The sequence below is a fragment of the Oncorhynchus mykiss genome, chromosome 5 (assembly GCF_013265735.2).
Source record: "Oncorhynchus mykiss isolate Arlee chromosome 5, USDA_OmykA_1.1, whole genome shotgun sequence".
Taxonomy (NCBI): domain Eukaryota; kingdom Metazoa; phylum Chordata; class Actinopteri; order Salmoniformes; family Salmonidae; genus Oncorhynchus; species Oncorhynchus mykiss.
This window is the reverse complement of record NC_048569.1, coordinates 42,877,812-42,892,893: the sequence shown is the minus strand read 5'-3', so window position 1 is coordinate 42,892,893 and position 15,082 is coordinate 42,877,812. Positions and strand designations below refer to the sequence as shown.

The 15,082-nt window shown below is 42.9% G+C and overlaps 2 protein-coding genes across 4 annotated transcripts in view; one reads left to right on the top strand and one right to left on the bottom strand.

Moving 5' to 3' along the window:
• Nucleotides 1-2,041, top strand: part of pcsk5a (proprotein convertase subtilisin/kexin type 5a) — a 35,035-nt gene extending 32,994 nt beyond the window's left edge. Inside the window, exons 36-37 of one of the 2 annotated variants that reach the window (XM_036977596.1) lie at nt 395-593; nt 903-2,041. In XM_036977596.1, coding sequence (XP_036833491.1) covers nt 395-593; nt 903-1,345 — 642 coding nt within the window. In that variant the 3' untranslated portion in view covers nt 1,346-2,041. Of the gene's footprint in view, nt 1-367; nt 594-902 lie in introns of both variants that reach the window. The other variant, XM_036977595.1, reaches the window with a different exon arrangement.
• A 204-nt stretch (nt 2,042-2,245) lies between these two features.
• LOC110523887 (protein prune homolog 2-like) lies at nt 2,246-12,773 on the bottom strand. Of its 2 annotated transcripts, none has more exons than XM_036977598.1 (11): nt 12,498-12,773; nt 11,324-11,380; nt 10,704-10,913; nt 9,956-10,120; nt 9,510-9,612; nt 6,578-6,709; nt 6,271-6,357; nt 4,676-4,774; nt 4,463-4,501; nt 3,930-3,977; nt 2,246-3,682 (listed from the first exon to the last, which is right to left on the bottom strand). In XM_036977598.1, the coding sequence occupies exons 2-11, from the start codon at nt 11,376-11,378 to the stop codon at nt 3,652-3,654; spliced, it is 969 nt and encodes a 322-aa protein (XP_036833493.1). In that variant the 5' UTR covers nt 11,379-11,380; nt 12,498-12,773; the 3' UTR covers nt 2,246-3,651. The 2 variants fall into 2 exon arrangements, with proteins under 2 accessions (XP_036833493.1, XP_036833494.1); XM_036977599.1 differs by having other exon boundaries at nt 3,926-3,977; nt 12,498-12,769.
• Between the last annotated feature and the right edge of the window lie 2,309 nt (nt 12,774-15,082).

The window sequence follows — 15,082 nt, the reverse complement described above, 5'->3', positions numbered from 1 at the left end:
TTTGGCTGGAGAACGGTACCTCGTTACCGGGTAGAAATGTGCCCCTAGTTAAAAGGCAGGTTTGTGGCTCTCAAGGACCGGTGCTCTGCATCCTTGACTTAAACTTACCTTGTCCTTTCACATCTGCACATGTGCATTATAGCATGTAGCGGGGCTAGGAGTTAGAGGTGGGGCTTGTGTGCTGATTCCTCACATCTTCTCTCCTTGAATCCTTCTCAAAACACATTGGAGAAGGTCCAAGGGGAGAAATATTCTGAGGAGGAGGCAGGGAAGAGGACACAGGGATAGAGAATTGAGACTCACCCCCTGTTTCTTTGTCGAGTTATCAAGGAAAATAGTTTTGAGATTCACCCTGTTTGTGTGACAGCCTGTCCACTTGTGGTCTTCTGGCCAGGATTGTGAGGACTGTGACGGTTCCTGTCTGGACTGTCGCGGACCTGGTCCATACAACTGCACCATTTGTCCTGCCCATGCCATCCTCACAACCGGGGGACGCTGTCTGCTCTGCTGTCAGAACGACATGCTAGTAGAGGGAGATTCCGAAGCGCAGCAGCAGCAGCAGCAAGAATGCTGCAACTGCACTGAGACAAGAGGTGGGCTCAGGGCTCTGTTCCAATATACAGACCAGCATACCCCTTAGAATGAAGCAGACTAGAGTTCAAATACTATAACATTCAAAGTACTTTAGCTGTGCTTGATTGAACTTACCTGGTGCTGTCGAACAGATAGAAAAGTGCAAACCTCACCCATCTGGCAATCCAGCCATGGTTAAAGCAAACACTAAAAGGATTTGAACGATTTTATTTAAACCCAAGTCTGGAATGAGTTTATAGTAACAGGTATCATGTTCATGTAATCAACCACCCGATCACATGTCTGTTGTCTTTCTCTCCGGTCTACAGGGGAGTGCGTCCTCAGTACTAACCTGGCCTTCCGCAATGACGAAGAGGAGTCAGCCGGGAACATGGCGCTCTTCATCATCACCTCCATCCTACTGCTGCTGGGCCTGGGTACCATAGTCTTCCTCATCCGACGCTCCCGCTCCAAGAGCCCCTCCCTCCCCGACCCCATCACGGCCCCCCGTGGCTACGAGAAGCTGGGTGGCGGGCATCATAATACCACATCCGCCGGGCACGCCAGTTCCAGCGGGCATTTCCGCGAGGCCCAGTTGGTGGATCTCACTGAGCGCTACGGGAATAAGGATGAGGAAGATGAGGACGAAGATGAGGACATTGTGTACATGGGTCAGGATGGAACGGTCTACAGGAAGTTCAGGTACGGACAGCCAGGGAATGATAATGACGACGAGCTGGAGTACGATGATGAGAGCTATACATTTCGCTGATGAGTGATTTTTACACTTTTTCTACAGTTCTACCTCTTTCTTCCTTTTTCTCTCTACCTCTTTATTTTCTCTCTCTCTCTGACTAGATCTTTCCCTCCGGGCTTGCATCCATTTTATTTGTCCTCCTTTGAAATTCAGTTAAAACAAGAATGAATAGCTATTTCATACTGAGGGGTGTTTAAAACAAATGCTGTTCATTCACAAAACTGTATGTTCTAGTCAAAGACCAGTTCTTTTTAACATTTATGGGAAATGTATATTTTATTTTGTTGTGTCTTTTGGTTTATTTTGTGTGTGGCTTCAACCATGACGCCTGTAAAACAATATCCTATTTGTCGTAAAAATTGGTTTCAAAATGGTGTTACTCCTCTTTGTAATTGTGGTGGTTTTGAAGTTTAATTCGGGCTCTATTCAGTCTGGAATCGATGAAGCGTTACAGATTGCACAAAATAAATGTTAAGGTCATTTCCGATTGAGCCGACATATGCAGCGTTTACCCTGAATGCAGTCTCCGCTAACTCGGGAACATTGCCTTTAAATTTAAACCCAGCTGTAACGCTGATGGAGTGGAGTCCTAACACTTTCAGAGCTATGGTTTTGCCACTTGTCTTTTGTATAATTACTTTGCCGCCGTTGGCTTTTGATTAGCAAATATTGTGTTGTTATTCAAATAAAGTTGAATTGAATTTGAAGAAATGATTTGCGATAACACTAATAGAGACACAAATGTGTCGCATTGATACGGCACCAAAAGAAAGAAAACGGGACAACCTGTACTTATTCAATAAGAAATGCTCATTTTCATTGCACGCCCTAATGAATACGACCCTGGTGTTGTGGTAGAAAGGTCAATGGCATAGATGGATAGATGGAACGTGAGGGAAAAGCACCATAGCAATGCTCGGAGTAAAAGTTGTATTTATTGATATAGTGTTCCATCATATAACACATTTTACACACAATGTAGAAGAGCCCTGGGTCAAAGAGCCACCGAGCATCTGAGGAAGCATGCATTGAAACACGCACACACACTAACACACACAGTACGCGATATTGTGCTTTACACAGAGACCCCCGCTTCTCTCTCTCTGTCCTCCTCTTGAGGTCATATCCTGTTTGGTGCAGAGACAAGAGCCCTAGATGGTGAACATGTAGGATGTCTGACGGAAACACACTGACAGGACACACGCACACACGCACACACACACACACACACACACACACACACATCACGCTCGACTCTCACAGGACCAGTCATCTGAAAAGACATGCTCTCACAATGTAATGATAGCTTGTTTTCACACATTCACTTAGTTACACACAAATATAATTCATTATATTTCCATGGTTACTCTTGTTACTCTGTTCGTCAGATTGATTCAAAGTGAAAACATCTAGGGATTTATCTGTCCAACACTCTCATCAAGATCCAAATGATTTTCAGATTGATGAGACGCGTTACTTGGTCGTTTCCTAAGGGGACTAGATTTTTAGCATGTCATAGATATGTGAGATTGATTTTGACGTACCGTCATTGATGTGACATAATGACTCGTCTAAATCCAAGATGGACAATATTAGTGCTTCACCGCTTCTCATGCATGATTACCAAAGTACAACATTAAAACTTTGAATGGACGTGTGTACTGCACTGTGAGTGACCACATCATATTTATGTCCTTCACAAACTACCGTGCTTCTACACCTGCATTGCTTGCTGTTTGGGGTTTTAGGCTGGGTTTCTGTACAGCACTTTGAGATTTCAGCTGATGTACGAAGGGCTATATAAATAAATTTAATTTGATTTGATCATGGTAATGTGGATTTACTGTCAAGTATCCCAGTAGTCTCATCGTGGGGATTATTAATACTGGTCCTGGGCAACCTGCATGAGTGCACATTTTTGTTCCAACCCAGCACTAACACACCTGATTTATTCAACTCATCATAAAGACCATGGTGTGCTACCAGGTACGTTAGTGCTGGGAAGAAACAAAACAGTGCAACCTGTGGGTCCCAAAGACCAGCATTAAGAAACCCCACATGCTCATCTCTGGTCTGTCAGAGGTGTTGTAGATGGATTTTAACAGTGGTCTTCATAGGATCTACGTCTGAGTGCTAACAGGGAATATGGCGTGTCTTCATAGTCGACTCCACGTCGCACAAACACACAGGGATATGCCTTACAGTACATCTGTTTTTACTGCATCCAGCATACAAGACAATCATGAGTTTTCAAACAACGTGACATTCCATTTCGAGACAAGCATTCATTTCCACCGTTCCACCGTTGAATGCCACTTTGTCTAGGAGTTGTTCGCGTTGGTTTTATCGGCTCTGCAGAGGAAGAGACGCCAAGGAAACAAGAGGCATTAATGTTAGAGTATGCATCCCACGTGGGACCCTATTCCCCTCTTATAGTGCCCTACTTTTGATCAGGTCCTGGTAGTGTGCTATATATTGAATAGGGTGCCGTATGGGATGCACTGTTGGAATGTTTATATGAAGGACAGACAAGCCAGACAAGGCCATCTCTCTTCAGACTGCACTTAAACAAGTAGCTTTAGTGGTCTTACTTACTCACTCAAGTCTCCCCGGCGTCGGCTCGGGTCCCTGGAGGAAACTGCTCACTCTGCAGAAGAAAGGAAGAGAAAGAATAAACGTCAGACGGGAATCTACGGTGCAGTGGTAAATATGTCGTGGGCCACATATTGAATCAATGGTACGTATGTGTCTTTTGTCAGGAAGGCAGAGCCAAATATGGTCAAATGAGTATGTTGCCCATTGGAATTCTACATCATGTTCTCAGACTTGTCTCATTTACCATCCGCGATATATCACCATTATTAATCATATGATCGTAATCTATGGTTTGTTGATGTGGATGACAAATGCACTGCGAGGTGCATTTATCACATTCTCATATAATTGCATTATGAAAGTGGTCAGAGCAAAACCCACAGCAGTGGAGTAGGCTCTCATCCAACATAAAAGCATTTCTGATCTTAAACAGGATCATTTGATAAATGGGAGTCTGGCTAAGAGAGAACAGAAGTGGGGATACATAGTTTCTGTTTCTGCAGCCATATAGTAATGAGGGACAAAATCTATGCTTACGTTGAGCTCACCGCCGCTTCCTTCAGCTCCTCGTCAAGACTGGGGATGAGAGTTGACAACAGAAGATAAATTGAGAGTCAGTTACAGGTCACAGGAGAGGAGGGGAAATGGAATGATATGGAAGAGGGGGAGAGGAAGGGAATGGAAGGCGAGGAGGGGAGAGGAGGATGAAAGGGAGTGGGGGGGGGGGGGGTTGGTGTGGACTGGGCTCACCTAATGATGCACTCTGGGATGTGGACGTGTTCCATGGGGATGAGTTCCTGCAGCTCAGCCAGGCTGTTCACATACTTGATCTTATTGCTGAACTTGGTGCTGTGACAAAACAAGATATACATCGCTGTGAAATAACTATTTTCCCCCTTTCTAATTTTCTCTACTTTGCATATTTTTGATACTGAATGTTATCAGGTCGTCAACCAAAACCTATTATTCTGTTGAAGGGAACCTGAGTAAACAAATAACACAACAATTACATGCTTACTTCATTTATTTCATAAACAAAGTTATTGAACACCCAATGCCCCTGTGTGAAAAAAGTAATTGCCCCCTTACACTGACTGGGTGTGCCACCTTTAGCTGCAATGACTCCAACCACACACTTCCTGTAGCTGTTGATCAGTCTCTCAGGTCGCTGTGGAGGACTTATGGCCCGCTCTTCCAGGCAGAACTGCTTTAACTCAGCGACGTTTGTGGATTTTCAAGCACGAACTGCTCGTTTCAAGTCCTGCCACAACATCTCAATTGGGATTAGGTCTGGACATTGACAAGGCCATTCCAACAAATAAAAAAAGCAGTTTCGTGTAGACATAATTGTGTGTTTTGTGTCATTGTCATTCAGCTTCAGCTCACAGACGGATGGCCTGACATTCTCCTGTAGAATTCTCTAATCTATTATGCTTTTTCTGTAAAGTGTTTTTGAAATCTGACACAGCGGTTGCATTAAGTCTATCTTTAAATCTGTGAATAACACTTGTATCTTTTATCAATATTTATTATGAGTATTTCTGCAAAATCCCAGGATGTTTTGGAATCAAAACATTACTGCACGTAACGCGCCAATGTAAACTGAGATTTTTGGATATAAATATGCACATTATTGAACAAAACATACATGTATTGTGTAACATGGTGTCCTATGAGTGTCATCTGATGAAGATCATCAAAGGTTAGTGATTAATTTTATCTATATTTCAGCTTTTTGTGACTCCTATCTTTGACTGGACTTGTTAATGTGTGAAAGTTACATATTTCAAAAAAATACTTTAGAATTTCACGCTCTGCCTTTTCAGCGGAATGTTGTCGAGGGGTTCCGCTAGCGGAACGCCTGCACTAGAAAGGTTAAGGCAAGTCGTCCAGGCCCTGAGACGGCAAAGCAACCCCAAACCATCACACTACCACCACCATGCTTGACCATTGGTATAAGGTTCTTACTGTGGAATGCAGTCTGATCTGAAGCTGAAGTCATGCAGCAAGATGATTCAAAACACACAATCAGGTCGACATTAACTCTTTTTTTTTAAAGCAACACATTTGAAGTTTTGGAATGGCCTCGTCAAAGTCCAGACCTAATCCCAATTGAGATGTTGAGGCAGGACTTGAAACGAGCAGTTCATGCTTGAAAACCCCAAAATGTTACTGAGTCAAAGCGGTTCTGCATGCAAGAGTGGGCCAAAAAAATTCTCCACAGCGATGTGAGAGACTGATCAACAATAAATTACAGTCATGCATGCTACATTTCAATCCCTGTGTAATGTAATATGCTCCGAGATTTCTTTACTTAGAACAGAGTCATTCATGTGTGTGTTTACCTGATGAAGGGCCGAGTGAGGGCTAGTATGGTCCGTATAAACCAGGACGGGTGGACGATGATGAAGGATTTCAAATTCTTCCTAAGCCTGAAACCAAACATTCATCAACATTCTTATATTGAGTACATTTGTGAGATGTGGCATGCTACGATGTTATTACAGTTGACCACATGGGAAATAAGTACACGTAAATCCTTTCACATATTACCCTGTGGGCCTGACTATCCCCCCCCGCCCTTACACTTTTTCCATACAACAAACAAAAAATCCATCAACTCATACATAAATCAACCATATGTCAAATTACCTCCTGTCAATCATCTGGTAACACTTCTTGAGCCAGCCCAGTCCAGGCATCCTCCTGTGGGGCGTGGCTCCGTTCAAGTAGATGATCATATAGTCTTCCGCCACCATCAGCTCCAACGTGCTGATCACATATCTGAAGGCAGGATATAGAGTAGGGGAGGTACACGTCAATCATGAACCGAGTGTATGTTTAGAACGCGTACAAGTTAAAAGGTAAAGAGACAAGCATCATGGTGAATGATTGTGCTACATGGGTTAGATTAGTACCTTATCGCCGTTTAACCCTGTGAGACCCAGGCATAGATCCAAATGAAGAACAACATATTACCCTTCAGAAATACTTGTAATAGGCCTCTGATTATGAAAATGATATATTTATTTGATTTTCTGGAAACATTGCAAAAATGCAACATTGGGCTTCAATGTTAGGGAAAATGTGTGTTGGATGAAAAGCATTTACACTGTCTAATGGCATAAAAAAAATAAAAAATGTATTGAACAACTCGACCGATTTTATATTGTTGTCAAGAACATCTTTTTTGAAAGGATCAACTATGTTGAGGGTTTTCTATGAATGGAGAAGATCTAACTTACTTTTAGTAATATTTGGTTGTCCTTTCTGGCTTCATTTCGAGAGGTAACCTCCTATCTTACTACTTTACCATAAAATAGATTGGTCATCAATGGCAGTATTCTGATCTCATAAACCACACATAATATATATATTTTTTAAAGTATTTATTTTAATGTGTAGAGGGGAGATCAAAGTTAGTCTTGAAGTATTTGGTTGTCCATATTTGCAGAATTTGGAAGGAAAACAATATTTTCAACTTGTCTATCAATATTAGAATGTGGCCCAATGTCTGTTTGGCAACCCTTTAAGCCCAATGTTGTGTTTCTGCAACACTTACAAAACCACCTCTAGCTCATAATCTTTGTTTCTTTTTTCTATATAATCATTACATCTTAGAGAAATCAAGGGGGAAAAGTTATGTACTTGCATGGATGACTTACGCCATATGCTTTTGTAGGGGACCAGTGTGGTCTCAGGCGAGTGGACAGTTTTCTAATGTTTCAGAATCTACTGATCAAATCTAATGTTATTTGTCACATGCAACGGGTGTAGACTTAATCGTGAAATGCTTACTTACAAGCACTTCCCAACGATGCAGAGTTAATAATAAATCTGACCCTTTTTTGTTTCCGCCTAAAATGACATATCCAAATCTAACTGCCCGTAGCTCAGGCCCTGAAGTGAGGATATGCATATTCTTAATACCATTTGAAAGGAAACACTTTGAAGTTTGTGGAAATGTGAAATGAATGTAGGAGAATATAACACATTCAGATCTGGTAAAAGAAAATACAAAGAAAACAAACTGAAACTTTGCAGTGTATGTGCAAAGTTTCAGACTGATCCAATGAACCATTGCATTTATGTTCAACATGTTGTATCAAGACTGCCCAAATGTGCCTAATTGGTTTATTAATAACTTTTCAAGTTCATAACTGTGCACTCTACTCAAGCAATAGTATGGTATTATTTCACTGTAATAGCTACTGTAAATTGGACAGTGCAGTTAGATTAACAAGAATTTAAGCTTTCTGCCAATATCAGATATGTCTATGTCCTGGGAAATTGTCTTGTTACTTACAACCTCATGCTATCGCATTAGCTTACGTTAACTCAACTGTCCCGTGGGGGACCCATCGATCCTGAAGCAGTTTTTTAAAAGTTATAATCAAAAGAAAAATAGTACCATGAGGAATAAAATGCACAAGAATCGAGCTATATACAGGGAGTACAATTACCAGATCAATATGTAGAGGTATGAGGTATTTGTGGTAGATATGTACATACAGGCAAGGTAAAGTGACTAGGCATTAGGATAGATAATAATAAGAGTAAAATAAATAACAGAGTATCAGCAGCAGCATGTGTGCTTGTGTGCGTATGCATATATAGTGAATGTGTGTGGGCTTTGTGTGAGAGTGTCAGTATAGTGTGAGTGTGTATTTAAGAAATAAAGCATGGGGGTGTGGTATATGGCCAATATACCACGCCTAAGGGCTGTTCTTATGTACGAAGCAACACGGAGTGCTAGGACACAGTCCTTAGCCATGATATATTGGCCATATATCACAAACCCCCAAGGTTCCTTATTGCTATTATAAATTAGTTACCAACATAATTAAAAACAGTATAAAAATACATGTTTTGTCATACCCATGCTATATGGTCTGATATACCATGGCTGTCAGCCAATCAGCATTCAGGGCTCGAACCACCCAGTTTATAAGTAGTGTTTATACAGTCGTTGTGAGTGTGCATAGAGTCAGTGCAGATAGTCTGGGTAACCATTAATTAACTAATTAGCAGTCTTATGGCCAGGTGAAGCTGGTTGAGAGAATGCCAATTGTGCAAAGCGGTCATCAAGGCAAAGGTTGGCTACTTTAAAGAATCTCAAATATAAAATATATTTGGATTTGTTTAACACTTCATGTTTCCATATGTGTTATTTCATAGTTTTGATGTCTTCACTATTATTATATACAATGTAGAAAATAGTAAAAAATAAAGAAAAACACTTGAATGAGTAGGTGTGTCCAAACTTTTGACTGGTACTGTGCATCTGGGTCTAAGAAGATGCACTATGTAGTGTCTGACATGAGTTTTGTTGTTGTTCAGGAACGGTACAGGATGCAATTTAGGAAAAGTTGTATTTATACAACGATGGGTCTCACAGGGTTAAGGATTTTTTTTTTGGGGGGGGGGGGAATACAGACAGACTTAAGAACTATACATGCAATATATCCTTTAAGAACTTTTCAATGAAAGGTGTATTTGTCAGGGGTAAGTTGTAGGGTTCAGACCAGGAAATAGATTCAAGTCAGGAGCTCTGAGGATGAGGAGGATTCTAGGTGTAACTCACAGGAAGAGATGCTCCATGATTTCATGGTAGTCCTCACTGTCGCTGTCAGGGAGGAAACACGCCGCAAACACTATGATGGCGTTCACTCCATTTCCATAGTACCCTGATGAAGGAAACCCAAAACTTGTAAAGAAATATTCACATATGACCCACACCACAACAGTTTATAAGAGCGCCCTGTCGAGAGGCTTGGTGCTGGGGTGTGGTGTTTGGCTGTTTCCTTTTTCTGTTTGTTTGTTTTTCTCTGTCGTCTGCCATCAGTGTATATCACTGTGTGTCTGATTAGCCCTTTTAATGTAATATCCTGCAATTAAGCCCTATTACGTTCTATGAGATTAAAATATATTTTGTATGGAAGACCCCATCAAGAGAAAGGAGGCAAGAGAAGGTCTATAAAATCAAATAAAGGTATAAAACGGAGAACAACGACCAGAACTGTCCTGTACCTCCATGGGAGATAACTCTCTGGTAGGGCTCAATGATCTTCATGTTAATGCGGTGTTCCTGCTCTCCGATGACCACTGCCCTACACAGCTTCCCATCCTGACGCTCCTCCTCCGTGCTACATGTGGGAATCGGCTCGCACGGCTCCTTCTCCCCTGTTGGGGGTTCTGGTTTGGGGCAAAAGGCAGAAACACAGCTATTACAAAAACCAGATGCACTATAAATCGATTTCTAATCTGCACAGCAGAAATATGATTACAGAGAAATTAAGTATACGGAATAACATTTTCATTGAAGTTCCAGCTTCCAAGGGGCGTAATATCTTATTTAGTGTATTAGTCTGTGTTTGAAATAGCCCTACATAAGTGCACTATAGAGGTCCATTTGGGACGTACTCCTAGACCAGGGGTACTCAAGTAATATTTGAGAACGTCCGGTGACACAAATGTCCTATGTGGCAAAGGTCTGGATGGATTTGGTCATTTATCAACATAACAAACCTCCACCTCGCAACCAATGCGACCCCTCTTGTTGGCGAAGAGAAAATGTTGCAATTTTAAAGCTCATTTCCCGTAATTCTACACATTTTGCATGTATTTTGTGTGTTAATGTGATACTAGGGTCGAAGCCCAACCGAGTAAAAAAATTAAAAAGTGGGTGTCGGGACCCGCGGTCCGTATTGACCCCATTCTGGGTTCAGATCCGGACCGCGGTCTGCCAGTTGAGTATGGAGGTCCTAGACTGACTAACCCTCCCAGTCCAGCTCATTGTCGGTGTAGTCCAGATAGTCTGCGTCATCGGGCGTGTCCAGGTCGTCCACGTTAATGTCAAGGTCGTCGGGCGTCTCTAGGGCGTCGTCCTCACTCTGGTCCAATGAGAGGCTGATACATGGGGCGGAGAGCTTCTTCCTCTGGGACGGGCCACCTGGAGCACCCTGCAGGGGCAGCGAATTGGGAGGGGCTAGAGGGAGGGAAGGGGAGGAGTCAGTGGAAATGTTAGAAGGCTCTCTCTCTCTCTCTCTATATATATATATATATATATATGAAGCCTTCTAACATTTGCTGACTCTCCATACTCCATGGAGTGTAGGGTTATGGCATTTTGGCTAGTTGTCCTCTTAAAAGCTACCAACCTGTGCTAAAGATGAAAAACAGTTGGACCTTAACATGATATAGCTGTAAGTAGCTTATGTGTACGTATTATGAATGAGTTAATGCCTGTGTGAGTAACTAACCTCATCATGGTGCTGCATGTGAATGTGAGAAAGTGTGTCTAATTAACTGACAGCTTAGTTCTGCTGGCAGCCGCAGAGTAATGACGGCATAACAACCCCTCATCCCATACGGAGTTGTCGGTGGTTTGAGGCTCACCTGGTCTGCCCTCGGCCCCCTCTGAGGTCGCCTTACTGTGAGACGCCAGGTCCATCCCTTCATCACCCAGGGGGACATTAAGACAACACATAGCAGACCAGTGACACACTGAATACAGACCCAATAAACACAGGAGAGGCAAGTGTGTGCGTGCGTGCGTGCGTGTGTGTGTGCATGCTGTTCGCACCACAAGGAACGAATAGAATTTGAACTTTGCCAGGTTACACAGACACAATCCCCCCTACTGTGGTCCTTCAACCTCTACATTGCTGTGGAGAATCATCATACACAACAGTCCCTAATCTAGGACTCAATACAGCGTACCAGTGAGAGCCTGACTGTGTTTTGTGTTAGTCTGTTCATACACACACACACACACACACACACACACACACACACAGAAATGAGTGAACTCAGTTGGCAGTATTGTACAGTACACAGTCACATGCAAGCCATTTCCTACAGGCACACTGTCAGGACTGTGTCTCTATCATTGCTGCCGGGATGATTTCAATGACCACAGCAGAGGGGGAGAGAGGGAGAGGGAGGAGTGTTGAGGATAAAGGTCATCAGATCTCTCCGCTGTGAATAATCCATCTATTCTAGCAGGAGGCAGAGAGATGGATGGGGAGGGAAGAGGGTAAGGCTGTTACAGCATCAGCAGCCCCTTCTCTCTCTCTCTCTCTCTCTCTCTCTCTCCTCCGTCTCTCATCTGCTGACTCAAATGTCCACACGCTTACTCGAGCACAGATTGGGCACAGATGTAAGTAAACCAACCGACACGTGCACTCACGCACATTAAAATGATCCTGGTTTATTTTTCAGATGGGAGAAGACAAATCTGATTGCATTAGCAAATACGACAAAAAGAAAAACGCTGATCAGAATAGCTGATTTCTGAACAGCAATGATGAATTACATAAGCTTCTGCTGATGCTGAATCACACACACAGACACACATGCGTGCATGCATACGATAGGTATAACAAGATCGGCATCAGCTGCTTTACTCCAGGGAGGATGCTGAGCCACCTCATACATAGTGCAGAACAGGACCACAGTGCTGATGACAGCAGCACCTCCCTCTCCATTATCTCTTCCTGTCTCTAGAAAATAAATACGTCTCTCTTCTCCTTTTTCATTATTTTTCATCACATTAAATCCATCTACTCACCACTACTGGGGCACAGGAATCTCTGTCCTTCTCTGTCTTAGAGCATGGATGTATTTCAGCTGTATCTCACACTTTTTCTCTCTTCCTCCCAGGCTCTTGGTAGAGATGCTCAGCTTAGAAAAAGCTAACAGCTTCCACCATTTTGTGGTCACATGACCCAGGCTAGCTCCAAATAAGGCCAATCACCTGCTTCTACAGCTCTGTGCAGCAGCTGGCTCTGGCAGTGCAGCTGTGAGTGTGAGTGTTATTATTTGAGGCCAACTGAGAGGAGATGTGTAAAATTTGGACAGCTGAAAGAGGTTTTATTATCCCTCAGGGCTAAAAGAGAAACAATGAGTTGAAAGGAAGCTAATGAATACAGTATAATTACAATGAATTCCTTGCCAGTACTATTTACAAGACATTCAATATACAGTGCATTAGGAAAGTATCCAGACCCCTGGAATTTTACATCCTTATTCTAAAATTGATTAAATTGTTTTTTTTCCCCTCATCAATCGACACACAATACTCCATAATGATAAAGCAAAAATCGTTTTTTAGAAATGTTAGCAAATGTATAAAACATTTTTAAAAAGGAATTTCACATTTATATACGCTACCGTATCAAAAGTTTGGGGTCACTTAGAAATGTCCTTGTTTTTGAAAGAAAATCACATTTTTTGTCTATTAAAATAACATCAAATTGATCAGAAATACAGTGTAGACATTGTTAATGTTGTAAATAACTATTGTAGTTGGAAATGACACATTTTTAATGGAATATCTCCATAGGCATTCAGAGGCCCATTATCAGCAACCATCATTGTGTTAACTAATCCAAGTTTATAATTTTAAAAGGCTAATTGATCATTAGAAAACCCTTTTGCAATTATGTTAGCACAGCTGAAAACTGTTGTTCTGATTTAAAGAAGCAATAAAACAGGCATTATTTAGACTAGTTGAGTATCTGGAGCATCTGCATTTGTGGGTTCGATTACAGGCTCAAAATGGCCAGAAACAAAGACTTTCTTCTGAAATTCATCAGTCTATTCTTGTTCTGAGAAATGAAGGCTATTCCAAGTGAGAAATTGGCAAGAAACTGAAGATCTCGTACAAAGCTGTGTACTACTCCCTTCACAGAACAGCGCAAACGGTCTCTAAGCAGAATAGAAAGTGAAGTAGGAGGCCCCGGTGCACAACTGAGCAAGTGGACAAGTACATTAGTGTCTAGTTTGAGAAACAGATGCCTCACAAGTCCTCAACTGGAAGCTTCATTAAATAGTACCCACAAAACACCAGTCTCAACGTCAACAGTGAAGAGGCAACTCCAGGATGCTGCCGACTCCAGGATGCTGATACAACAACTGAGACATAAACTGAAAAAGTTCCAGAGATATGTGACTAACAGATATGGAATAATGTGTCCCTGAAAAAAGGGGGGGGGGTGGGGGGGTCAAAATCAAAAGTAACAGTCAGTATCTGGTGTGGCCACCAGCTGCATTAAGTACTGCATTGAATCTCCCCCTCATGGACTGCACCAGATTTGCCTGTTCTTGCTGTAAGATGTCACCCCACTCTTCCACCAAGGCACCTGCAAGTTCCAGGACATTTCTGAGGGGAATGGCCCTAGCCCTCAGCCTCCAATCCAACAGGTCTCAGGCGTGCTCAATGCGATTGATATCCGGGCTCTTCTCTAGCTATGGCAGAACATTGACATTCCTGTCTTGCAGGAAATCACGCACAGAACGAGCAGTTTGGCTTGTGGCATTGTCATGCTGGAGGGTCGCTGGAGGGTCATGTCAGGATGAGCCTGCAGGAAGGGTACCACATGAGGGAGGAGGATGTCTTCCCTGTAACGCACAGCGTTGAGATTGCCTGCAATGACAACAAGCTTCCAATGATGCTGTGACACACCGCCCCAGACCATGACGGACCATCCACTTCCAAATCGATCCCGCTCCAGAGTACAGGCCTCGGTGTAATGCTCATTCCTTCGACGATAAACGCGAATCTGACCATCCCCCCTGGTGAGACAAAACTGCGACTCGTCAGTGAAGAGCACTTTTTGCCAGTCCTGTCTGGTCCAGCGACGGCTGGGTTTGTGCCCATAGGCAATGTTGTTGCTGGCGATGTCTGGTGAGGAGATGACTTTACAACAGGCCTACAAGCCCTCAGTCCAGCCTCTCTCAGCCTATTGTGGATAGTCTGAGCACTGATGGAGGGATTGTGAGTTCCTGGTGTAACTCGGGCAGTTGTTGTTGCCATCCTGTACCTGTCCCGCAGGTGTGATGTTCGGATGTACCGATCCTGTGCAGGTGTTGGTACACGTGGTCTGCCACGGTGAGGACGAACCTCTGTCCGTCCTGTCTTCCTTTAGCTCTGTCTAAGGCATCTCGCAGTACGGACATTGCAATTTATTGCCCTGGCCACATATGCAGTCCTCATGCCTCCTTGCAGCATTCCTAAGGCACGTTCACGCAGATGAGCAGGGACCCTGGGCATCTTTCTTCTGGTGTTCTTCAGTCAGTAGAAAGGCCTCTTTAGTGTCCTAAGTTTTCATAACTGTGACCTTAATTGCCTACCATCTGTTAGGGTCTTAACAA

Coding starts and splice junctions, on each gene's coding strand:
- LOC110523887 (XM_036977598.1), bottom strand. CDS start 11,378: ATGGACCTGGCGTCTCACAGTAAGGCGACCTCAGAGGGGGCCGAGGGC. Junction 10,914..11,323: donor GGGGGCCGAGGGCAGACCAG/GTGAGCCTCAAA, acceptor CCCTCCCTCTAG/CCCCTCCCAATTCGCTGCCC. Junction 10,121..10,703: donor CAATGAGCTGGACTGGGAGG/GTTAGTCAGTCT, acceptor GCCCCAAACCAG/AACCCCCAACAGGGGAGAAG.